This window comes from Ranitomeya variabilis, chromosome 1, assembly GCF_051348905.1.
Source record: "Ranitomeya variabilis isolate aRanVar5 chromosome 1, aRanVar5.hap1, whole genome shotgun sequence".
Taxonomy (NCBI): domain Eukaryota; kingdom Metazoa; phylum Chordata; class Amphibia; order Anura; family Dendrobatidae; genus Ranitomeya; species Ranitomeya variabilis.
This window is the reverse complement of record NC_135232.1, coordinates 1,147,250,404-1,147,275,238: the sequence shown is the minus strand read 5'-3', so window position 1 is coordinate 1,147,275,238 and position 24,835 is coordinate 1,147,250,404. Positions and strand designations below refer to the sequence as shown.

The window sequence follows — 24,835 nt, the reverse complement described above, 5'->3', positions numbered from 1 at the left end:
AGTCCGTAGCCGCTGATTGGCTGCAGCAGTCACCGGTCTCCTACCTTTCACTTCTAGCTCAGATATAGCCCGTGATAACTGCAGTCAGTCCGTAGCCGCTGATTGGCTGCAGCAGTCACCGGTCTCCTACCTTTCACTTCTAGCTCAGATATAGCCCGTGATAACTGAAGGCAGTCCGTAGCCGCTGATTGGCTGCAGCAGTCACCGGTCTCCTACCTTTCACTTCTAGCTCAGATATAGCCCGTGATAACTGAAGGCAGTCCGTAGCCGCTGATTGGCTGCAGCAGTCACCGGTCTCCTACCTGTCTCTTCCAGAAGAGACAGCACATGATAACCACAAGCAGTCAATGGCCATTGATTGAGAAGCAAATAAGAGTTCAAGAACGAACGGCACTAGGCGGTTTTGCGACAGCTCATGCGGTAGTAAACATAGGATTCTAATTAGGACTTTTGTAGCACGTGAGTTTTCAGCAGTGCACTGGAGGTGCTCAGCGAAAGTTCATAGCGTGATGTACAAAAATAAAGACCCGTTGAAGCGCATCGGCGCGAAACGGCCGTCGTCCTCCTCTCACTCCCCGCACCCCTTCGTACACCAGCCGCCTTCTCCACGTTATGTCCTTATCGTCATAAGGATGAATAAAGGACATTGAATTATAGCAGAATCTGGGTGAGTGCCACGTCTCTCTTTATTTATGGCCATTGATTGGCTGCAGCAATTGTTAGTCACCTATAGTTACCCACTAGTCGCTTCTAGCTCTGACGGCCCGTGATGACTGCATGTAGTCTGTGGTAGCCGATTGGCTGCAGCAGACACCCAAAAGCCTCTTCTAGCTCAGGCAGTCAGTAGCAACTGATGGGCTGCAGCAGTCACCCAACAGTCCCTTCTAGCTCAGACAGGCCGTGATAAGTGCAGGCAGTCAGTGGCAGCTGATTGGTGACTGCTGCAGCCAGTCTGCCACCTGTCTCCGCCAGCTTAGACGTCACATGTTAACTGCTGGCAGTCAGTAGGCAGGTAGTATGTACCCGGGGACAAGCACGGGCTACAAGGAGAGTGATGGCTGACTGCAACCTCTCCACCATGATTTACCCACCTGCAGCACAAGCGACACAGGCGCCTCCATCATGCACAGAGCACGCCCTACAGATGGCACCGTGTAAACAGCGCCGTGCTCTGCCAGCATCCAATGCTGAGAGCAGAGCACGGTGTAACATCGCCCACAACGCGCTGCAGCCGAGAACGCTCAGTGCATCACCTGAACCAGCCGTCAGGAGCTGTGAGGACTTGGAGGCTACTACCTGAGAGATGTGGAGATTTACGGCCGCTGTCACCACCGATGTATGGGGGCAGCAGCGGACTGATGGTCGGGGGAGAGGTTAGTCTGACATGATGGATTCCGGAGTGCCGGTTGCCATGTTCTCCAGGAGATAAGTCACCAGCAGAGGCTGGCCGGTGGCATCTCACAGAGAACATCGGGGGCGAGCGTCTGTGTATGGGACAGACATCGAATGTGAGGGGAAGAGAAAATAAATGTAAGGGGCCAGACTGCCGTTACGCCTGCGGGGCGGCCCCCTCCACTGTCATTACCCAGCTCATTGTTCCTGGGCCCTTTCATGGGAGGAGATGCGTTACCAGCTATGCGGGGGCTACGCGGCAGAGACAACACAGCCGGGGTCTGTGTACCTAGCGCATTTCAGGGCTTCTGCCGAGCGTTCAAGCTTCTCAATGGCGGAGCGTGGAGGTGTGGGACGCCGTCTGCCTGCAGTGTACACGGCCGGCGCACAGCAGCCCTCACACGACGGTCGGAGAGCGCGCCCCCTAGTGTATCCCAGCACCCCGAGATCCTCTTACCTCCGTCAGCCCCACGTTTCTCCGTTTGATGATGTTCTGCAGGCAGTTGCTCAGGGTGCGGGTCAGCAGCAGGTTGGTGGACTTTCGGATCATGTCGTCCACTTCTGTAGAGCTGGAATGACAGAGACTCAGGACGGAGACCAGGAGGCTGCACGGCGGCCACGCTCAGCCTGCAGCCATCGGCCTCTGCACGGCCCTTACTGCTCCAATCCGCCATCACTAGTGCATCCTGCTCTTACACCGGAGCGTCCCATTACCCCCAGCCTCACACAGCAGCACAGTCGTCACAGTGTGTCGCAGCTCTCCCGATCACCACGGCATGTTAGAGGTCACATTAAAGGATGAGAAATTGGGAGAAAGTTCATTACAAAGTTGTCCAAGTTTTCAGTGAACTTCAGAGCTGAACTCCAGACTAATGGTGAGCGGGCAGCTGAGGTGTCGGGGGCAGACGTCCGGCAGATTACAAGGATATGGTGGTCCGGACACATACCCCTAGTGTTGGAGATGAAGACTGCAGATGTCGGCAGTGTCTGACTCCAGGAGGCGGCTGATCCTCACAGCCATGGCCGGGCACAGGAGAGGCACGATGCGACATGGCCGGGCACAGGAGAGGCACGATGCGACATGGCCGGGCACAGGAGAGGCACGATGCGACATGGCCGGGCACAGGAGAGGCACGATGCGACATGGCCGGGCACAGGAGAGGCACGATGCGACATGGCCGGGCACAGGAGAGGCACGATGCGACATGGCCGGGCACAGGAGAGGCACGATGCGACATGGCCGGGCACAGGAGAGGCACGATGCGACATGGCCGGGCACAGGAGAGGCACGATGCGACATGGCCGGGCACAGGAGAGGCACGATGCGACATGGCCGGGCACAGGAGAGGCACGATGCGACATGGCCGGGCACAGGAGAGGCACGATGCGACATGGCCGGGCACAGGAGAGGCACGATGCGACATGGCCGGGCACAGGAGAGGCACGATGCGACATGGCCGGGCACAGGAGAGGCACGATGCGACATGGCCGGGCACAGGAGAGGCACGATGCGACATGGCCGGGCACAGGAGAGGCACGATGCGACATGGCCGGGCACAGGAGAGGCACGATGCGACATGGCCGGGCACAGGAGAGGCACGATGCGACATGGCCGGGCACAGGAGAGGCACGATGTGACATGGCCGGGCACAGGAGAGGCACGATGTGACATGACAGGGCACAGGAGAGGCACGATGTGACATGGCAGGGCCATGTTACAGGGAACATCACAGATTGCGAGCCCTTTGGCTCAGTTTCCTCTTCCAGACCATCAGACTCCTCACCTCAGGTGTAAGTCTTCGGAGAACTTCAGGCAGGCGTAGATGAATTCTTTGATCTGACAGTAGATCTTAGGAACAAATTCGGAGAAGGGGAACTTTTTGGGAAACTGTTGCTGCAAACAAGAAATGGATCAGGTATAAATCAGGACAAATGGCGGAGGAGCGTCTGAAGTCTATAGGGTTTAGACTGTTGCTTGGGTGCTCACCTAGATGTGCCCACCAAGATATGCCCCCTGAGATATGCCCCCTGAGATGTGCCCCAACAGTCCGGTTGTACAGCTCCACAATAGCAGTAAAGCTTCTCTTCCACTTAAAGGGAAACTAACCCCAGAAATAAATGACAGGCAGCGCCGTATTTGTAGAAATCCTGAAGAGAACACGTCTTCTCTTATGTTCAATTAGGAGCTGGCTCGCGACTGAAGGGGGCGTGGTTGAAGGCGTGGCTTAGGGGTGGGGCTTAGAGGAGCGCCAAGGAGGCGGGGCCAAGGTTTAAAATAGTCTCCATACGCATTAGGCCAAAGCTGCCCGATCCCACCAATATTGAGAGGCTCAGCCGACGGTGTATCGTGTATGGGGGCGCGATGGTCAGGTCGATCACACATATTAGATTTCAGACTGCTGACCCCATTGTTCTCCCTGAGATTAGCCGCCGTCCGATGTGACAGTCGGCAGCTTTCTCATAGAGAACACAGGTGCTGAGGCCGAGCAATCGCTCCTGTGTATGGGAGAGTTGGCCGAGATGGCTGCCAGACCAATGGGCGGCTGACAGCCATCTAATGTGTACGCTGTCTTAACTTTTCTGTGTCTTTTCCGGAGCTTCACTAAGCTTATTTATAACCACAGATGTAGAAATTACTTTAAATCCCCAAAAACGTGCACTTTAAAAAGAAAAAAAAAAAGCAATACAAAAAAAAAAATGTTTGGGTGAGCGAGGCTTCCGCTGAAGACAGATCAGGCCGCTCACAGCAATGACAGCTCCATGGCATGGTGAGACAACGCGCTCGTGATCTGGGGTCTCCTACCTTCTCTAACTCTGGGTCCTGGAAGGGAAACTGGCTGATGATCTTCTTGTAAGCACTCTCATCATTTACAGGGATCGGGCTGTAGTTATCTGCGTCCAGAATACTCCTACACAAGACGAGAACCATTATTATTAGCTCATCACAAATCATTAGTGACCCATGCAGCAAGACGCATGGCAAGTACCAGCGATCCAAATCATCGGCCATGATTTTGTGGTCCATGTACCTGAACACTGCGGCCCACTTCTTCAGTAGGATCTCCCCATACTGGTCTCTGACTTCCAGCAACATGTCAAAGAGCTGGTTCACCGGGAAGCCATAGCCCTAATAACGGAGAAAATAGGATTATTGTACAAGGATGAAAGGAAGGCAGAGGAGGCCTGGGGAGCAGGCGCCCACCTGCAGCGTGTCCGCAAAGTGCACAATCAGGTTCTTCAGATCCAGCACCAGGTTGGGATCGGAGCAGTAAGACTGCGGGAGAGAAAAGCAACATGCACGCAAGTTAGTCGCGTAGGAGTCGTGCATCCAGCAGACAGATCAGTGCACAGAACATAATCCAGTGTGAGATCGAGCAGAAACAAGGGGCCTACTGAGGGCCGCCGCCTCGAGGCGTCGAGCAGAGGGACGCTGCCGCCCGGAGGCGTCGAGCAGAGGGACGCTGCCGCCCGGAGGCGTCGAGCAGAGGGACGCTGCCGCCCGGAGGCGTCGAGCAGAGGGACGCTGCCGCCCGGAGGCGTCGAGCAGAGGGACGCTGCCGCCCGGAGGCGTCGAGCAGAGGGACGCTGCCGCCCGGAGGCGTCGAGCAGAGGGACGCTGCCGCCCGGAGGCGTCGAGCAGAGGGACGCTGCCCACCGGAGGCGTCGAGCAGAGGGACGCTGCCCCGAAGTGTCAAGCAGAGGGACGCCGCCCCAAGGTGTCGAGCAGAGGGACGCCGCCCCAAGGTGTCGAGCAGAGGGACGCCGCCTGGAGGTGCCGAGCAGAGGGATATCACCAGGAAATGTCAGGCAGAGGGATGCCACCAGGAGATGTCGAGCAGAGGGACGCCGCCAGGAGATGTCGAGCAGAGGGACGCCGCTCGAAGGTGCCGAGCAGAGGGACGCCGCCCGGAGGTGCCGAGCAGAGGGATATCACCAGGAACTGTCAAGCAGAGGGATGCCGCCAGGAGATGTCGAGCAGAGGGATGCCGCCAGGAGATGTCGAGCAGAGGGAAGCCGCCCGAAGGTGTCGAGCAGAGGGATGCCGCCGAAGGTGTCAAGCAGAGGAAAGCCGCCCGAAGGCGCCGAGCAGAGGGATATCACCAGGAAATGTCGAGCAGAGGGACGCCGCCAGGAGAGGTCAAGCAGAGGGACACCGCCAGGAGGTGTCGAGCAGAGGAACGCCACCTGGAGGTGTCGAGCGAGCGCCGAAGGCCGCAGCCTGGAGGTGTCGAGCAGAGGGAAGCCGCCCGAAGGTGTTGAGCAGAGGGACGCCGCCCGAAGGTGTCAAGCAGAGGAAAGCCGCCCGAAGGCGCCGAGCAGAGGGATATCACCAGGAAATGTCGAGCAGAGGGACGCCGCCAGGAGGTCAAGCAGAGGTACACCGCCAGGAGGTGTCGAGCAGAGGAACGCCACCTGGAGGTGTCGAGCGAGCGCCGAAGGCCGCAGCCTGGAGGTGTCGAGCAGAGGGCCGCCGCCTGGAGGTGACGAGCAGAGGGACACCGCCAGGAGGTGACGAGCAGAGGGACGCCGCCTGGAGGTGTCAAGCAAGTGCCGAAGGCCGTAGCCTGGAGGTGTCGGGCCGGCGTCATTTTCAAGAATTGCAAATATCAAGTAAAGCCCAGAAGAAAATCAGCATACTGGAAAATTACCGAGTGCGTCCTCAGAGCTGCCATGGTCTTCGACAAAGCTAGATCCCATAACTCATCGACGTAGGCGCGATTCACAAGGCCTCCCGTCGTGTGCAGAATGTGGTCCTCAACCACAAAAAAACTATGAAATCCAGAAGGAAACATGGAAAGCAGATTACATCATGGCAGGATGGACAACAGTAACCAGCAGTCACCACAACTGAAAAGATTGATATTATTTCTGTTATTTTTTCTGCTCCGTAAAGCCCTGTGACTGAGTAGAAGACACTTGGCTGCCGCAGGAGCCTCCCCCCTCTGACTGCAGGGTAACAAGAAGATTATTAAACTCCACTTCATTGGCAATACCCTTTCCCATCAGTAGATCCACAGCAAAAAAGTAGAAGAGGTCAGTAACATACTAACCCCAGAGTTCTCTGCAGGATTTGTACAAGAATGACAGAGGATCAGGTAAAATAAAATCCTGCAGGTGAAAAATCAGTGAGGTGTAAAGTGACTGAGGAACAGCAGCAACGCGCCAAGAGGAGGAGGGGAGCAGCAGCACCACCAGCAGGAGGAGAGCAGCAGCAGCGCGCCGGCAGGAGGAGAGCAGCAGCAGCGCGCCGGCAGGAGGAGAGCAGCAGCAGCGCGCCGGCAGGAGGAGAGCAGCAGCAGCGCGCCGGCAGGAGGAGAGCAGCAGCAGCGCGCCGGCAGGAGGAGAGCAGCAGCAGCGCGCCGGCAGGAGGAGAGCAGCAGCAGCGCGCCGGCAGGAGGAGAGCAGCAGCAGCGCGCCGGCAGGAGGAGAGCAGCAGCAGCGCGCCGGCAGGAGGAGAGCAGCAGCAGCGCGCCGGCAGGAGGAGAGCAGCAGCAGCGCGCCGGCAGGAGGAGACCAGCAGCAGCGCGCCGGCAGGAGGAGACCAGCAGCAGCCCGCCGACAGGAGGAGACCAGCAGCAGCGCGCCGGCAGGAGGAGACCAGCAGCAGCGCGCCAAGAGGAGGGGAGCAGCAGCAGCGTCGGCAGGAGAGCAGCAGCAGCGCGCCGGCAGGAGGAGACCAGCAGCAGCCCGCCGGCAGGAGGAGACCAGCAGCAGCCCGCCGGCAGGAGGAGACCAGCAGCAGCCCGCCGGCAGGAGGAGACCAGCAGCAGCCCGCCGGCAGGAGGAGACCAGCAGCAGCCCGCCGGCAGGAGGAGACCAGCAGCAGCCCGCCGGCAGGAGGAGACCAGCAGCAGCCCGCCGGCAGGAGGAGACCAGCAGCAGCGCGCCGGCAGGAGGAGACCAGCAGCAGCGCGCCGGCAGGAGGAGACCAGCAGCAGCGCGCCGGCAGGAGGAGACCAGCAGCAGCGCGCCGGCAGGAGGAGACCAGCAGCTGCGCGCCGGCAGGAGGAGACCAGCAGCAGCGCGCCGGCAGGAGGAGACCAGCAGCAGCGCGCCGGCAGGAGGAGACCAGCAGCAGCGCGCCGGCAGGAGGAGACCAGCAGCAGCGCGCCGGCAGGAGGAGACCAGCAGCAGCGCGCCGGCAGGAGGAGACCAGCAGCAGCGCGCCGGCAGGAGGAGACCAGCAGCAGCGCGCCGGCAGGAGGAGACCAGCAGCAGAGCGCCGGCAGGAGGAGACCAGCAGCAGCGCGCCGGCAGGAGGAGACCAGCAGCAGCGCGCCGGCAGGAGGAGACCAGCAGCAGCGCGCCGGCAGGAGGAGACCAGCAGCAGCGCGCCGGCAGGAGGAGACCAGCAGCAGCGCGCCGGCAGGAGGAGACCAGCAGCAGCGCGCCGGCAGGAGGAGACCAGCAGCAGCGCGCCGGCAGGAGGAGACCAGCAGCAGCGCGCCGGCAGGAGGAGAGCAGCAGCAGCAGCGCGCCGGCAGGAGGAGAGCAGCAGCAGCCCGCCGGCAGGAGGAGACCAGCAGCAGCGCGCCAGGAGGAGGGGAGCAGCAGCAGCGTCGGCAGGAGAGCAACAGCGTGCCGACAGGAAGAGAGCAGCAGCAGCCCGCCGGCAGGAGGAGAGCAGCAGCGCGCCGGCAGGAGGAGAGCAGCAGCGCGCCGGCAGGAGGAGAGCAGCAGCGCGCCGGCAGGAGGAGCAGCAAGCCAAGAGGAGGAGAGGAGCAGCAGCAGCGCGCCAAGAGGAGGAGAGGAGCAGCAGCAGCGCGCCAAGAGGAGGAGAGGAGCAGCAGCAGTGCCGGCAGGAGGAGAGCAGCAGCGCCAGCAGGAGGAGAGCAGCAGCAGCTCGCCGGCAGGAGAAGAGCAGCAGCAGCACGCCGGCAGGAGAAGAGCAGCAGCAGTATACAGGGGTGTACCTGTAGCCAGCTGCCTCTCACACACTGCTTGCATTAGGGACCAGCCACACCCAGGAATATGGGTCTGATCCAGGACACAGGAGAGCCAGTGACTGAAGGAACCTAATGACATAACGTAGGAGTCCCCTGGGGTCGGGACACTTACCCCACTATCTGATGGAAATATTTCCTGTATCCGGCCAGAGTCTCATGCTGCAACAAAGAAAAGTACAGGGAATCAGCGAAGATGAGCTCGGGCTCATGTGTTACGTGTCAGCACGCATGTACATGGGATACATTGCATTTTGCCTGCAGTGACCAGATATTCCAGTCCTCTGAACAGGACTTTCTATAATCGTGAGCTGTTTTTCTCTTGTGTGATTTTGCATAGAAACATAGTGCAATTATAAAACAGACAGCAAGTGCAAACGTGCACGTAGTTCTCCTGCTGAGCCCATCCCCCACGTACCCCGGAACAGTCCACAGCACAGACTAATAAAATCCATCAGGCTGACACTCGCCATCAATCAGCATTTTGGTTCTGACCTTCATCATGAGGACAGTGAGGGATAAATGAGCAGATGGAGCACAAAGTCCTGAGTGACCAGGTAGAAAGTGCATCGCCTCACTCAGAACATCAACTCCGAACACACGAGGCCAGGAAGCCGCAAACCGGAGGGAGACTCCACGGGGGCTTAGGGTCTTACCATGTTGGACGGCGGCTGGAGCACTAGTCGCGCCTGCTTTCTCCTCTGCTTCCTGTAGTAGTTCTCAAAAACCTCCCGAGAAGCCTAAAATAAGACGACAAGGTGGTGAGCAACCCGGAGCAGTGTCCGAAAGATTGAAGGAAAGGAAGAAAATGAGACATTACAGAATCGAGTCTGTGCTTCTTACATACAAACAAAAGCTGGACTGAAACATCAACAGAATTATCTCCAGGAGCTGAACTCACTATTCTGCTGGTGCAGTCACTGTGCACATACACTACATTACTGATTCTGAGATACCTCCTGTATTATACTCCAGAGCTGCACTCACTATTCTGCTGGTGCAGTCACTGTGTACATACATTACATTACTGATCCTGAGTTACATCCTGTATTATACCCCAGAGCGGCACTCACTATTCTGCTGGTGCAGTCACTGTGTACATACATTACTGATCCTGAGTTACATCCTGTATTATACCCCAGATCTGCACTCACTATTCTGCTGGTGCAGTCACTGTGTACATACATTACATTACTGATCTTGTACTGATCCTGAGTTACATCCTGTATTATACCCCAGATCTGCACTCACTATTCTGCTGGTGCAGTCACGGTGTACATACATTACATTACTGATTCTGAGTTACATCCTGTATTATACTCCAGAGCTGCACTCTCTATTCTGCTGCAGCAGTCACTCTGTACACTGTCACGAAATCCCACCGGATATGTCAGGAATCCCACCAATCTGTCACAGTTCACGGGGAAGATACCCTTATCATCCCCTCCACTCACACCAATTTGACATGAACCGGGATGTTTGCTTGCCCCTGATTCCATCTGAAGGGGATTTATCTACATCCCACTTTCCAGTTCCGGTTTGGAACTTGCAGCTCTCTGGCGCCTCCCCTTACTCTCAGGTCAGTCAGGGTACTGCACCTAAGGTAATTAGTAGCCAGAAAGGCTGTCTGCTATGTACTGGCTATTGAGCACGCTGCAGTGAGGGCAATACAACTACTCCCACACAGGAAGGAACAATAATTATCAATGCCGCCGGTTGCTGCAAAGACTCCCAATTGCACAGGACAAAGTTGCTGCCACCAGCTCAGATTTCCCAAGTATTAGCGGGTCCGGAACCAATCCAAATCAGTAGAGTAATTCACTTCAGAGGACGCGACAGTTCGTTATAGAGCTTGGAGAGACAAGCTAGTAGTTTTATATTTTACTCCAAAAAAAGGTAGGCAGTGTTTACAAAGTATAAAAAGATATTATAAAGGAGACAATTATATGTACAATACAATTACAAATAAAAAAAAGGATTAAAATTGAAAAGAACACTTATAGGTCGTTATGTCATTGCATCATCAGGGCTGGCCGTGTGCTCAGGAGACACATCAAGATGCATATCACATCTGTATAGCAGCTAGACCTCGGACAAAGACATCTGGAGACTGCTCGCTTCACTACTTATTTCCTAGCCTAAAACCCAGGCACTCCCCTTGTGGTGACATCACTTAGAGGCTGAAACTTCCCCTTTTCTTCAAGGTATGAAATGCAATTTTTACACATATCTCGCGTAAGACACAATGATCAGAATGTTCCCCACATCATGGGGATTCTTTTAAATGTAAACACGGAGCAATTACCTGAACCGCTTACGGAGAAATCCAAGCTTTGCACTCGTGGCGTTTAGCTGCTAGTGGTTTCAGCGAGTTATAGATCTATCGATGGACATCGGAATAAACAATTCTTATATCTCTAGCCCAGATCGGTGCCCCTATATATCACTTTAATAGAACAATAGAAGCTCATGCAGTTTGGAAGTGGCTATACCAGTTTTGGCTGGTATTATGCGGGAGGAGGGAATGAGTAGGTTTCACACAGTCTGGTATTTGTAGCGTAGTAGAGCTATAAACATTCTTGTGGGAGGAGGGAAGAAAGAGTGGCTTAGAATTCACACACACACAGGCAGAGTGGGAAGAGGGGGGGTCAGACAGGCCCACAGCGTGCGTCAGAAAAGCCATGAAATGCTTAGGTAGAAACTCAAACATGGCATATTCAGATTATCGTGACACCTCCCCCTTTTGGATTGTGCTACGGAGGCAGAACATCTCGGCTCGGTACTCCTCCATGCGCACCTTAGCAGGTTCGCCCCGGCGGGACAACCCATCTGCATTGCCATGCTCTGGCCCTTTCGGCGCTAACCGCTCAAGCAGCTCCTCGGAGCGGGGCACTAGGTGTGCGTCCAGGGCTGTGATGGCATTGAGTCCCCTGTAGTCCACGCAGAACCGGGTGGTCCGATCCTTCTTTGGCACGAGAACTACAGGTCAGGCCCACGCGTTCTTTGACCGTTGAATCACCCCCACCTCGTGGACCGCTAACTCAGTCCTTCCAGGTCGGTTAGAGAACATGGCCCGGAAGGGTTCCAGCATGATCCGCAACTGCGACCACTGTGGTTCGATTAACAAGGCGCTTACCTCCACATCCTCGATGAACCCACCGGCCTTGGCTTGGGCCAGCATGTCCATGAGGGGGTCTTCCTCCCAGTCTTCAGGCAGGCTGCAGACTGGTAGGACTTAAGCTTCACGTTCGTGATGAGCCTTCATCATATTGACATGAAAGGCCTTTCGCTTACCCCGAGCGTGGTCAAGCGTGACCACATAGGTGACCGGGTTGAGCTATTGGTGGACGACGTAGGGCTTTCCCAGGCTGCCTGAAGCTTATCCTTTGGTACGGGGACCAGCACCCACACCTTTCCACCTAGTAGGTCCTTTCCTGGGCGTTCTTGTCGTACCAGTGCTTCTGATCAGCCTGTGTCATGTTGTCATGCACCAACTGTGTCAAGGTCTGTATTTTGTCACGGAAGAGCATGACATACTCCACTATGAACACTTCACAAGGGTTCGGCTCCTCTTCCCAGGATTCCCTTACAAACCCAAGGGGTCCCTGTACTCACCTGACGTAAAGGAGCTCGAAGGGGGAGATCCCCGTCGAGGCTTGCGTAACCTCTCGGTAAGCAAATAGCAGGTGTGGGAGGTACGGCTCCCAGTCGCATCCTTGGGTCTCAACCAGCATGCGTAGCATCTGTTTGAGGGTACCATTGAAGCGCTCACACAAGCCATTGGTCTGTGGGTGATACGCACTCGATTACAGACGCTTCACCTGCATTTTCTTACAGAGAGCCTCCATTAGGCGAGACATGAATTTTTGTCCCTTGATCGGTAAGCATCTCCCTGGGAAATCCTACCCATGAAAAGACAGCCAACAGTGCATCCGCCACCGTATCCACCCTGGTTGAGGACAGAGCCACTGCCTCTGGGAAGTCTACCACAGTGAGGACGTATTGCTTTCCAGAGCTGCTGGGGATGGCCAACGGGCCCACAATGTCCACCGCGATCCTCTGGAAAGGCTCCTCTATCACTGGCAAAGGAGCAGCAGTAGTTTGTCACATCTGTCCCCATCTTGGGCCAATAGAAGTGTTGAGACAGCCGAACCTTAGTTTTGCTGATACCCAAGTATCTCATGGGCTATCCGCAACTCACCCCTGAATAGGTGGGGGACGACTAGCTGTCTTTCCCTCAACCACTCCTTTTGGGATTTTCCGGGTGCTGTCTCCCGGTACAACCTCCCTCGTTCCCAGAACACACTCTCCTTATTTGTCACGGAGGTTGGCATCTCGGCGAGGTGTCTCAAATTCTCCAGGCTCGCATCTGAGAGCCGAGCGGCCTGGAACTCCTGGTTACGGGCACCCAGGAGCGACGTCAGGGTCCCTTCCCCAAGGGAACCCTCTGGGACCTGCTCTGGATCCATCTCTGGTTCAGTCACGCCTGTGACTGAGGAGGGTCCAGAAGGCAGAACGTTATCTGCGTTCCGGGCACTCTGACTGCGGGTGACAGCAGCTACGCAGGCTGTCTCCCAGGGGATTTCCACAGACCTATCAGCTAGCGCTGCTATGGGTACTACCTCCCCATCCACCCCCAACATTTCAGGAGCAGTGCTACTTATGGGGCAGTTACCTTCCTCTGCGGCACTGGTCAGTTGCACGATATCGCCTTCCTCACAGTTCCCATGCATCTCCCCATTTCCCTGAGCACCATTGCTTGTTTCTGTTAGGGGTTATCAGCCATCCCACCCCGCAGGTACATCATTAATCGGTAAAGCATTGTCAGGTAACATATGCAGTTTCATTGCTATCCTCAGCATTCGATCGGGGAGGGGAGTCACGGACATAGTATGCAACCATCCTCCCCAAATCAGTCCCCAATAAAACATCACTGGGCAAGTTATCGGACAGCCCCACATCCTTCACCCCGGCACCCCAATCTATATGCACCCAGGCCATTGGCAGGGGACAGCTGATGCCCCCAATCCCGGTGACAGTAAGGGTTATCCCTGGAATAATCTCTTCACGGGCCACCAGTTCGGGTCAGATGAGAGTTTGTTCAGCCCCGGTGTCCTTGAGGCCTGTAGCGACATGGCCCCCCCACGGTGACATGCTGCACGTTGTCAAACACCCTCCCAACCGTCATACCCACCAAAAGAACTGCTGCATTAGGCCCTGGGGCCTTGGCTGGGGGGTTCCTCTGTTTCTCTGGACAGTTGGTGCTGATGTGATCAGTCCGCTTGTAGGAAAAACACTGGCGAGGGTCGGTGGTAGGTCTGATGCTGTTGGCAACGAGGACAGGGCCTCTGTTGTGTTGGCTGGCAGGGGCACTGACGTTGGTTGCAGGCTTACCCCCTCTCCAGCTGGCGGTGACTGGCTTCCGCACTTCCGATTTATGGTTGGCCTCATAGGTGTCGGTAATCTGCGCTGCTTTAGTCACGTCTTTGGGCTCTCTGTCCATCATGAACTGTTGCACCTCAGCTGGGCAAAGATGTAAGAACTGGTCTTTGATCATCAGGTCTCCCAGCTGCTCAAAGGTGGTCACTGACAGTACTTGGATCCACCGGATAAAGTGGGTCCTGAGTCCATGCGCCACATCGGCGTAGCTGTCGTGTGGGCCACATTGGAGGTTCCGGAACTTTCTACGGTAAACCTCAGGTGTAAACTGGTACTTGGTTATCAGGACCTGCTTGATGGCCTTATAGTCATTATCTTGATCTTGAGGGAGAGAAGCAAACGCCTGCAGAGCTTTGCCTCTTAGCCCTGGGGTCAGGTATCGAGCCCATTGGTCCCAAGGCAGCCGGTACTGTCTGCAGGCTTTGTCAAATGCCCGCAGAAAAGTGTCCAAGTCCCTGTCCTTTTCCATCACAGGAAAGTGCTCCGGCCGGGGTTTAGGGGTCTGAGCGCTGTTGGGCTCACTGCTGGACTGGGACGACCCCGACCCCTGGAGTCGGGCTAACTCCAGCTGGTACTCCAGCTCCGCCTGCCGCTAGGCTCTCTCCACCTCCCGCTTGGCCTCCTGCTCAGCTCGGGCCTCCTGCTGGTATTGCTGGATCAGCCTCAGATGTCCATCAAAGTCGTCAGCGGGGAGTTGTCCCAAGGCCGCCTGCAGGTGGGGGTCCAATCCGCTTTGGTTGCTAGTATGGCCGGCAGACTTCTGTGGCCACTGGGCTCTGAGACCGGGCTTGGTCTGCTTCAAACTGCACCAGTTCCGTGACCATTTGAGCCTTGGTTTTACCCTCGGGGTCAGGCTATGGTACATGCATACTCCAACAAGAATGTCCTTCTTCTGCTGGTTGTACCAGGCTTCTCTTTTCACGGCCATCATTGCCAAATAAAAGATAGGATAGAAAAACAAAGAGAAAGGGAGGGGGTAATCGCAGTATACACAATTGTCTCAGGACTAGTAAACACTGAGCTTGTTCTCCAAAACTTTTTTGTGCCAAGTCCTCGCAAGAACTGTGCAAGTTTTTAGTGAGAGGAATGATTGCTCAAACCAGATCACTAATGCTCTATTATCCCACCGCTCTGCCACCAATATGTCTCGAAATCCCACCGGATGTGTCACGGATCCCACCAATCTGTCACGGTTCATGGGGAAGATACCTTTATCATCCCCCCACTGACATCAATTTGTCACAAACCGGGGTTGTTTGGTTGCCGCTGGTTCCTTCTGAAGGGGATTTATCTACATCCCACTTCCAGTTTGGAACTTGCAGCTCTCTGGTGCCCCCCTTACCCTCAGGTCATTCAGGGTACTGCACCTAGGATAATTAGTCGCCAGAAAGGCTGCCTGCTATGTACTGGCTATTGGGCATGCTGCAGCGAGGCGATATAACTACTCCCACACAGGCGGGAACAATAATTATCAACGCCGCTGGTCGCTGCAAAGACTCCCAATTGCACAGGACAAAGTCGCTGCCACCAGCTCCGATTTTCCAAGAATTAACGGGTCCGGAGCCCACCTAGATTAGTAGCGTAATTCACTTCAGAGGATGCGACAGTTATAGAGCAAGGAGAGACAAGCTTTATAAAGTAGTTTTATATTTTACTCCAAAAAGTTAGGCATTCTTGTGGGAAGAGGGAAGAAAGAGTGGCTTAGAATTCACACACACACATACAGGCAGAGTGGGAAGAGGGGGGGGTCGGACAGGCACACGGCGTGTGTCCGAAAAGCCATGAAACGGTTAGGTAGATACTCAAACATGGCATGTTCACATTATCGTGACAACATTACTGATCCTGAGTTACATCCTGTATTATACCCCAGAGCTGCACTCACTATTCTGCTGGTGCAGTCACTGTGTACATACATTACATTACTGATCCTGAGTTACATCCTGTATTATACTCCAGAGCTGCACTCACTATTCTGCTGGTGCAGTCACTGTGTACATACATTACATTACTGATCCTGAGTTACATCCTGTATTATACCCCGGAGCTGCGCTCACTATTCTGCTGGTGCAGTCACTGTGTGCATACAGTACATTACTGATCCTGAGTTACATCCTGTATTATACCCCAGAGCTGCACTCACTATTCTGCTGGTGCAGTCACTGTGTACATACATTACTGATCCTGAGTTACATCCTGTATTATACTCCAGAGCTGCACTCACTATTCTGCTGGTGCAGTCACTGTGTACATACATTACATTACTGATCCTGAGTTACCTCCTGTATTATACTCCAGAGCTGCACTCACTATTCTGCTGGTGCAGTCACTGTGTACATACATTACATTACTGATCCTGAGTTACATCCTGTATTATACTCCAGAGCTGCACTCACTATTCTGCTGGTGCAGTCACTGTGTACATACATTACATTACTGATCCTGAGTTACATCCTGTATTATACTCCAGAGCTGCACTCACTATTCTGCTGGTGCAGTCACTGTGTACATACATTACATTACTGATCCTGAGTTACATCCTGTATTATACTCCAGAGCTGCACTCACTATTCTGCTGGTGCAGTCACTGTGTACATACATTACATTACTGATCCTGAGTTACATCCTGTATTATACTCCAGAGCTGCACTCACTATTCTGCTGGTGCAGTCACTGTGTACATACATTACATTACTGATCCTGAGTTACATCCTGTATTATACTCCAGAGCTGCACTCACTATTCTGCTGGTGCAGTCACTGTGTACATACATTACATTACTGATCCTGAGTTACATCCTGTATTATACTCCAGAGCTGCACTCACTATTCTGCTGGTGCAGTCACTGTGTACATACATTACATTACTGATCCTGAGTTACATCCTGTATTATACTCCAGAGCTGCACTCACTATTCTGCTGGTGCAGTCACTGTGTACATACATTACATTACTGATCCTGAGTTACATCCTGTATTATACTCCAGAGCTGTGCTCACTATTCTGCTGGTGCAGTTACTGTGTACATACATTACTGATCCTGAGTTACATCCTGTATTATACTCCAGAGCTGCACTCACTATTCTGCTGGTGCAGTCACTGTGTACATACATTACATTACTGATCCTGAGTTACATCCTGTATTATACTCCAGAGCTGCACTCACTATTCTGCTGGTGCAGTCACTGTGTACATACATTACATTACTGATCCTGAGTTACATCCTGTATTATACTCCAGAGCTGCACTCACTATTCTGCTGGTGTAGTCACTGTGTACATACATTACATTACTGATCCTGAGTTACATCCTGTATTATATCCCAGAGCTGCACTCACTATTCTGCTGGTGCAGTCACTGTGTACATACATTACATTACTGATCCTGAGCTGCATCCTGTATTATACCCCAGAGCTGCACTCACTATTCTGCTGGTGCAGTCACTGTGTACATACATTACATTACTGATCCTGAGTTACATCCTGTATTATACTCCAGAGCTGCACTCACTATTCTGCTGGTGCAGTCACTGTGTACATACATTACATTACTGATCCTGAGTTACATCCTGTATTATACCCCAGAGCTGCACTCACTATTCTGCTGGTGCAGTCACTGTGTACATACATTACATTGCTGATCCTGAGTTACATCCTGTATTATACCCCAGAGCTGCACTCACTATTCTGCTGGTGCAGTCACTGTGTACATACATTAATGATCCTGAGTTACACCCTGTATTATACTCCAGAGCTGCACTCACTATTCTGCTGGTGCAGTCACTGTGTACATACATTACATTACTGATCCTGAGTTACATCCTGTATTATACTCCAGAGCTGCACTCACTATTCTGCTGGTGCAGTCACTGTGTACATACATTACATTACTGATCCTGAGTTACATCCTGTATTATACTCCAGAGCTGCACTCACTATTCTGCTGGTGCAGTCACTGTGTACAGACATCACATTACTGGTTCTGAGTTGCATCCTGTATTATACTCCTGAGCTGCACTCACTATTCTGCTGGTGGTGCAGTCACTGCGTTGTGACATCAGGCTGAGCAGTATGTACACAGTATATAGAGGTGAAGGACTGCAGAAAAGCTGTGGGGTTCCCCGTTACTGGCAGACATATTGGTGGTCCCAGTGACCCCCCAGAGGGCTAATTACTCCTTTTCTGGGGATACATTTGTGGCAGGCGAATGCTGAGGATACAGTGATGGTCATTAAAGCTGTGAGCTACAAAGGGTTACGATTCCTGTACAGTAATTCAAGCAGCTTATATCCCCCATTACCCTCAGTAGGGACTGGGTGGCAGGTAACAGAATCCCCTGCTCCCAGGCCCATCGGGGTCAGCAGTGCGTGGATCTGTGGCCTCAGTACAACAGAGCAGTCATCCCCCCAGTAGCACGTAGCATCCGGCGGTTATCAGTCCCTGGACCCTCCTAATGGTTCTTTCCTGTGTCCTTATCACTGCACAGCACAAAGTATCTGGACCTTTCCACTATGATGTCAGTATGTGTACAGCCAGCTCCAGGCAGCCGGGGCAGGAGATGGCCAGATACAGCTCTGGGGGAGAAATAATGACATCTGGCATTTGTCATAAGGAGCGCAGCTCCGCACTGCATTAACCTAAGCCACACGTTAGTCACTGACAGAACATCTATAATATGAGGATGGCCAAGGCTTATATCACCTCTGTATTCAAAGTCAACGCACACCACAACTCTCAGCAGTCACTGCTCATCCTCTGTCCTTACTCCCAATATTAAGTACACCTTACCCAATACTACAAGAGTAAAGCTGCAGTCCTCACCGCTGCAATCAGACCTCATGGATTACTACCTTTATACCCACTGCTCCTCTTCCTCAGTGTACACCTTCCATCCATCCTTCTGCCTATCCTCAGTGTACACCTTCCATCTCTCCCGCTCCTCATCCTCAGTGTACACCTTCCATCCTTCCTGCTCCTCATATTCAGTGTACACCTTCCACCCCCACTGCTCCTCATCATCAGTATTCACCTTCAATCCTTCCTGCTCCTCATCCTCAGTGTACACCTTCCATCCATCCTTCTGCCTATCCTCAGTGTACACCTTCCATCTCTCCACTGCTCCCCATCCTCAGTGTACACCTTCCATCTCTCCCGCTCCTCATCCTCAGTGTACACCTTCCATCCTTCCTGCTCCTCATATTCAGTGTACACCTTCCATCTCTCCCGCTCCTCATCCTCAGTGTACACCTTCCATCTTTCCACTGCTGCCCATCCTGTGTACACCCTATATCCCCACTGCTCCCCATCTTCAGTGTACACCTTCCATCTCTCCCGCTCCTCATCCTCAGTGTACACCTTCCATCCCCACTGCTCCTCATCCTCAGTGTACGCCTTCCACCCCCACTGTTCCTCATCATCAGTGTACACCTTCCATCCTCACTGTTCCTCATCCTCAGTGTACACCATCCACCCCCACTGCTCTTCATCCTCAGTGTACACCTTCCACCCCCACTGCTCCTCATCCCCAGTGTACACCTTCCACCCCCACTGTTCCTCATCCTCAGTGTACACCTTCCACCATCACTGTTCTCATCCTTAGCGTACACCTTCCATCCTTCCTGCTCCCCGTCCTCAGTGTACACCTTCCACCCCCACTGCTCCTCATCCTCAGTGTACACCTTCCATCCTTCCTCGTCTCATCTTGTGTACACCTTCCATCCCCACTGCTCCTCATCCTCAGTGTACACCCACCCCCACTGTTCCTCATCCTGAGTGTACACCTTCCATCCTTCCTGCTACTCATCCTCAGTGTACACCTTCCATCCTTCCTGCTCCTCATCCGCAGTGTACACCTTCCACCCCCACTGCTCCTCATCCTCAGTGTACACCTTCCATCCTTCCTCGTCTCATCCTGTGTACACCTTCCATCCCCACTGCTCCTCAACCTCAGTGTACACCCACCCCCACTGTTCCTCATCCTGAGTGTACACCTTCCATCCTTCCTGCTACTCATCCTCAGTGTACACCTTCCACCCCCACTGCTCCTCATCCTCAGTGTACACCTTCCATCCTTCCTCGTCTCATCCTGTGTACACCTTCCATCCCCACTGCTCCTCATCCTCAGTGTACACCCACCCCCACTGTTCCTCATCCTGAGTGTACACCTTCCATCCTTCCTGCTACTCATCCTCAGTGTACACCTTCCATCCTTCCTGCTCCTCATCCGCAGTGTACACCTTCCACCCCCACTGCTCCTCATCCTCAGTGTACACCTTCCATCCTTCCTCGTCTCATCCTGTGTACACCTTCCATCCCCACTGCTCCTCATCCTCAGTGTACACCCACCCCCACTGTTCCTCATCCTGAGTGTACACCTTCCATCCTTCCTGCTCCTCATCCGCAGTGTACACCTTCCACCCCCACTGCTCCTCATCCTCAGGGTACACCTTCCATCCTTCCTCGTCTCATCCTGTGTACACCTTCCACCCTCACTGCTCCTCATCCTCAGTGTACACCTTCCATCCTTCCTGCTACTCATCCTCAGTGCACACCTTCCATCCCCACTGCTCTTCATCCTCAGTGTACACCTTCCATCCCCACTGCTCTTCATCCTCAGTGTACACCTTCCATCCTTCCTGCTCCTCATCCTCAGTGTACACCTTCCATCCTTCCTGCTCCTCATCCTCAGTGTACACCTTCCATCCCCACTGCTCTTCATCCTCAGTGTACACCTTCCATCCTTCCTGCTCCTCATCCTCAGTGTACACCTTCCATCCTTCCTGCTCCTCATCCTCAGTGTACACCTTGCACCCTCACTGCTCCTCATCCTCAGTGTACGCCTTCCATCCCCACTGCTCCTCATCCTCAGTGTACGCCTTCCATCCTCACTGTTCCTCATCCTTAGTGTACACCTTCGATCCTCAATGTCTCCTGCTATGAATACTCCTTATTGATCACTCTTATGAGACATATGGATCCTCTCCTCCTGTGGTCATTGGGACAAGCAGTGGGTGACATGCATGTGACGGCACAGTGTGACAATGCTCTGTACTCCGCTACTACAAAGGGATCCCCATGGCTGATACCAGCGAGAAGTGTACAGATATCCACCTGCTACAGTCAGCCCCGACCTCTTCTCAGCCACTCAAGTTCATGAGCCAGTGCTCCGTTAACCCCGGTGTGACCCTTCTCTCCCTCAGCTTTCCCTTGCTAACCTTCCTGGTAAAGTTCAGGGTTTCCTGCAGAAGTCTGTGGCGGGCTGTGTGATAATGTGCAGCGCCTTATTTACAGGTGCCTGGGGTCTGACCGTGATCTGACCTCCTTCCCTTACAATATATGAACTTCTGCCCCGCTGATAAGCCACTAAGATAGAGAGCAGAGAAACGGAGGTGACTCCAGGGCCGATTCCAAAGAAACAACACAACACATGAAACAAGAATAATAAATATGGTAATTGTGTTTACGCGGCACAAAGCTTTTCATGTGCTGGGGCAAAAGTTCAGTCCTGACCATTCGGAAGCAGCCGCTGATGATGATGATTATTACGAGGAGTATTTGTGAGGCTCGTGCCCAAACGTTTCCTCCGAGAAAACAAAAGACCCCACTTCCTTGTGTGACAAAACAGGATTCGGCCCATCGCTCAGCAGAGGTCTTATCTGTGGGGGCCACCGGCAGACCCTGGACGGGAGTACAGCATCTGGGTCAGGTTGATCTTGGGGGTTAGAGACTAAAATTCACGCCCAAAGTATGGAGCAGAACAAAGGAGGGAGAGCCGGCCGAGACGAGGACCCTGTTTTCTCTCCATTTGGCCCAGGACAAAGGACGGCGAGATACAATGAGCCAATTCTAAACCATTCCTTAAGAGAGGCACGTTCTTCCTGCAAGTCAACATGGCCTTCATAATGAGACCACGGCTCTGGACAGACGGGACACAAATCAGCCTGACGTTCACGAGAGGCGCTGTCGTAAAAGGGCCGATGCCCGACACCTCGGAGCAGAAAACCTGAAAGCGAGGGGCCAGGCATGACATAACCCAGGGGGAAGTAACACTGCGCATCCAATAGAGGGTTAATGTAGTGTAATGCATGGGGGATGGATTGTAACCGCCACCGTCATGGCCGCAGGAGATCACAATTTAGGGGCCAGAATGTTTTTGGGTCTTGTAAGAAAACAGGATTAAAAGTAAACATGTTTTTCCCTGCAGATTGAAATCCACAGCGAGTCTGACCTACGACTACATGTGAGTGGGCGAGTCTGACCTACGACTACATGTGAGAGTGGGCGAGTCTGACCTAAGACTACATGTGAGAGTGTGCGAGTCTGACCTACGACTACATGTGAGTGGGCGAGTCTGACCTACGACTACATGTGAGAGTGGGCGAGTCTGACCTAAGACTACATGTGAGAGTGTGCGAGTCTGACCTACGACTACATGTGAGTGGGCGAGTCTGACCTACGACTACATGTGAGAGTGGGCGAGTCTGACCTAAGACTACATGTGAGAGTGTGCGAGTCTGACCTACGACTACATGTGAGAGTGGGCGAGTCTGACCTACGACTACATGTGAGAGTGGGCGAGTCTGACCTACGACTACATGTGAGAGTGTGCGAGTCTGACCTAAGACTACATGTGAGTGGGCGAGTCTGACCTACGACTACATGTGAGAGTGGGCGAGTCTGACCTAAGACTACATGTGAGAGTGTGCGAGTCTGACCTACGACTACATGTGAGAGTGGGCGAGTCTGACCTACGACTACATGTGAGAGTGGGCGAGTCTGACCTACGACTACATGTGAGAGTGGGCGAGTCTGACCTACGACTACATGTGAGAGTGAATGAGTTTGACCTAAGACTACATGTGAGAGTGGGCGAGTCTGACCTACGACTACATGTGAGTGGGCGAGTCTGACCTAAGACTACATGTGAGAGTGTGCGAGTCTGACCTACGACTACATGTGAGTGGGCGAGTCTGACCTACGACTACATGTGAGTGGGCGAGTCTGACCTACGACTACATGTGAGAGTGGGCGAGTCTGACCTAAGACTACATGTGAGAGTGGGCGAGTCTGACCTACGACTACATGTGAGAGTGGGCGAGTCTGACCTACGACTACATGTGAGAGTGGGCGAGTCTGACCTACGACTACATGTGAGAGTGAATGAGTTTGACCTAAGACTACATGTGAGAGTGGGCGAGTCTGACCTACGACTACATGTGAGTGGGCGAGTCTGACCTACGACTACATGTGAGAGTGGGCGAGTCTGACCTAAGACTACATGTGAGAGTGTGCGAGTCTGACCTACGACTACATGTGAGAGTGGGCGAGTCTGACCTACGACTACATGCGAGAATGAGCGAGTCTGACCTACGACTACATGTGAGAATGAGCGAGTCTGACCTAAGACTACATGCGAGAATGAGCGAGTCTGACCTACGACTACATGCGAGAATGAGCGAGTCTGACCTAAGACTACATGTGAGAGTGGGCGAGTCTGACCTACGACTACATGCGAGTCTGACCTACGACTACATGCGAGAATGAGCGAGTCTGACCTAAGACTACATGTGAGAATGAGCGAGTCTGACCTACGACTACATGTGAGAGCGAGCGAGTCTGACCTACGACTACATGTGAGAGGGGGCGAGTCTGACCTACGACTACATGCGAGAATGAGCGAGTCTGACCTAAGACTACATGTGAGAGTGTGCGAGTCTGACCTACGACTACATGTGAGAGTGGGCGAGTCTGACCTATGACTACATGTGAGAGTGGGCGAGTCTGACCTAAGACTACATGTGAGAGTGGGCGAGTCTGACCTACGACTACATGTGAGAGTGGGCGAGTCTGACCTACGACTACATGTGAGAGTGGGCGAGTCTGACCTACGACTACATGTGAGAGTGGGCGAGTCTGACCTACGACTACATGCGAGAATGAGCGAGTCTGACCTAAGACTACATGTGAGAATGAGCGAGTCTGACCTAAGACTACATGTGAGAGTGGGCGAGTCTGACCTACGACTACATGTGAGAGTGGGCGAGTCTGACCTACGACTACATGCGAGAATGAGCGAGTCTGACCTACGACTACATGTGAGAGTGGGCGAGTCTGACCTACGACTACATGTGAGAGTGGGCGAGTCTGACCTAAGACTACATGTGAGAGTGGGCGAGTCTGACCTACGACTACATGTGAGAATGAGCGAGTCTGACCTAAGACTACATGTGAGAGTGGGCGAGTCTGACCTACGACTACATGTGAGAGTGGGCGAGTCTGACCTACGACTACATGTGAGAATGAGCGAGTCTGACCTAAGACTACATGTGAGAGTGGGCGAGTCTGACCTATGACTACATGTGAGAGTGGGCGAGTCTGACCTACGACTACATGTGAGAGTGGGCGAGTCTGACCTACGACTACATGTGAGAGCGAGCGAGTCTGACCTATGACTACATGTGAGAGAGTGGGTGAGTCTGACCTACGACTACATGTGAGAATGAGCGAGTCTGACCTAAGACTACATGTGAGAGCGAGCGAGTCTGACCTAAGACTACATGGGAGAGTGAGCGAGTCTGACCTACGACTACATGTGAGCGAGCGAGTCTGACCTACGACTACATGTGAGAGTGGGCGAGTCTGACCTAAGACTACATGTGAGAGTGGGCGAGTCTGACCTACGACTACATGTGAGAATGAGCGAGTCTGACCTAAGACTACATGTGAGAGTGGGCGAGTCTGACCTATGACTACATGTGAGAGTGGGCGAGTCTGACCTACGACTACATGTGAGAGTGGGCGAGTCTGACCTACGACTACATGTGAGAATGAGCGAGTCTGACCTAAGACTACATGTGAGAGTGGGCGAGTCTGACCTATGACTACATGTGAGAGTGGGCGAGTCTGACCTACGACTACATGTGAGAGTGGGCGAGTCTGACCTACGACTACATGTGAGAGCGAGCGAGTCTGACCTATGACTACATGTGAGAGTGTGCGAGTCTGACCTACGACTACATGTGAGAGTGGGCGAGTCTGACCTACGACTACATGTGAGAGTGGG

The 24,835-nt window shown here is 53.6% G+C and overlaps 1 protein-coding gene across 3 annotated transcripts in view; it reads right to left on the bottom strand.

Moving 5' to 3' along the window:
- The window catches only part of EXOC6B (exocyst complex component 6B), a 211,570-nt gene that overhangs the window by 95,004 nt on the left and 91,731 nt on the right, over positions 1-24,835 (bottom strand). For 2 of the 3 annotated variants that reach the window (XM_077280337.1, XM_077280335.1), the window contains exons 9-16: positions 8,993-9,076; positions 8,452-8,498; positions 6,042-6,162; positions 4,595-4,666; positions 4,422-4,519; positions 4,196-4,301; positions 3,177-3,286; positions 1,850-1,961 (exon numbers count right to left, since the gene is read on the bottom strand). In XM_077280337.1, coding sequence (XP_077136452.1) covers positions 1,850-1,961; positions 3,177-3,286; positions 4,196-4,301; positions 4,422-4,519; positions 4,595-4,666; positions 6,042-6,162; positions 8,452-8,498; positions 8,993-9,076 — 750 coding nt within the window. The remainder of the gene's footprint in view (positions 1-1,849; positions 1,962-3,176; positions 3,287-4,195; positions 4,302-4,421; positions 4,520-4,594; positions 4,667-6,041; positions 6,163-8,451; positions 8,499-8,992; positions 9,077-24,835) is intronic. The other variant, XM_077280336.1, reaches the window with a different exon arrangement.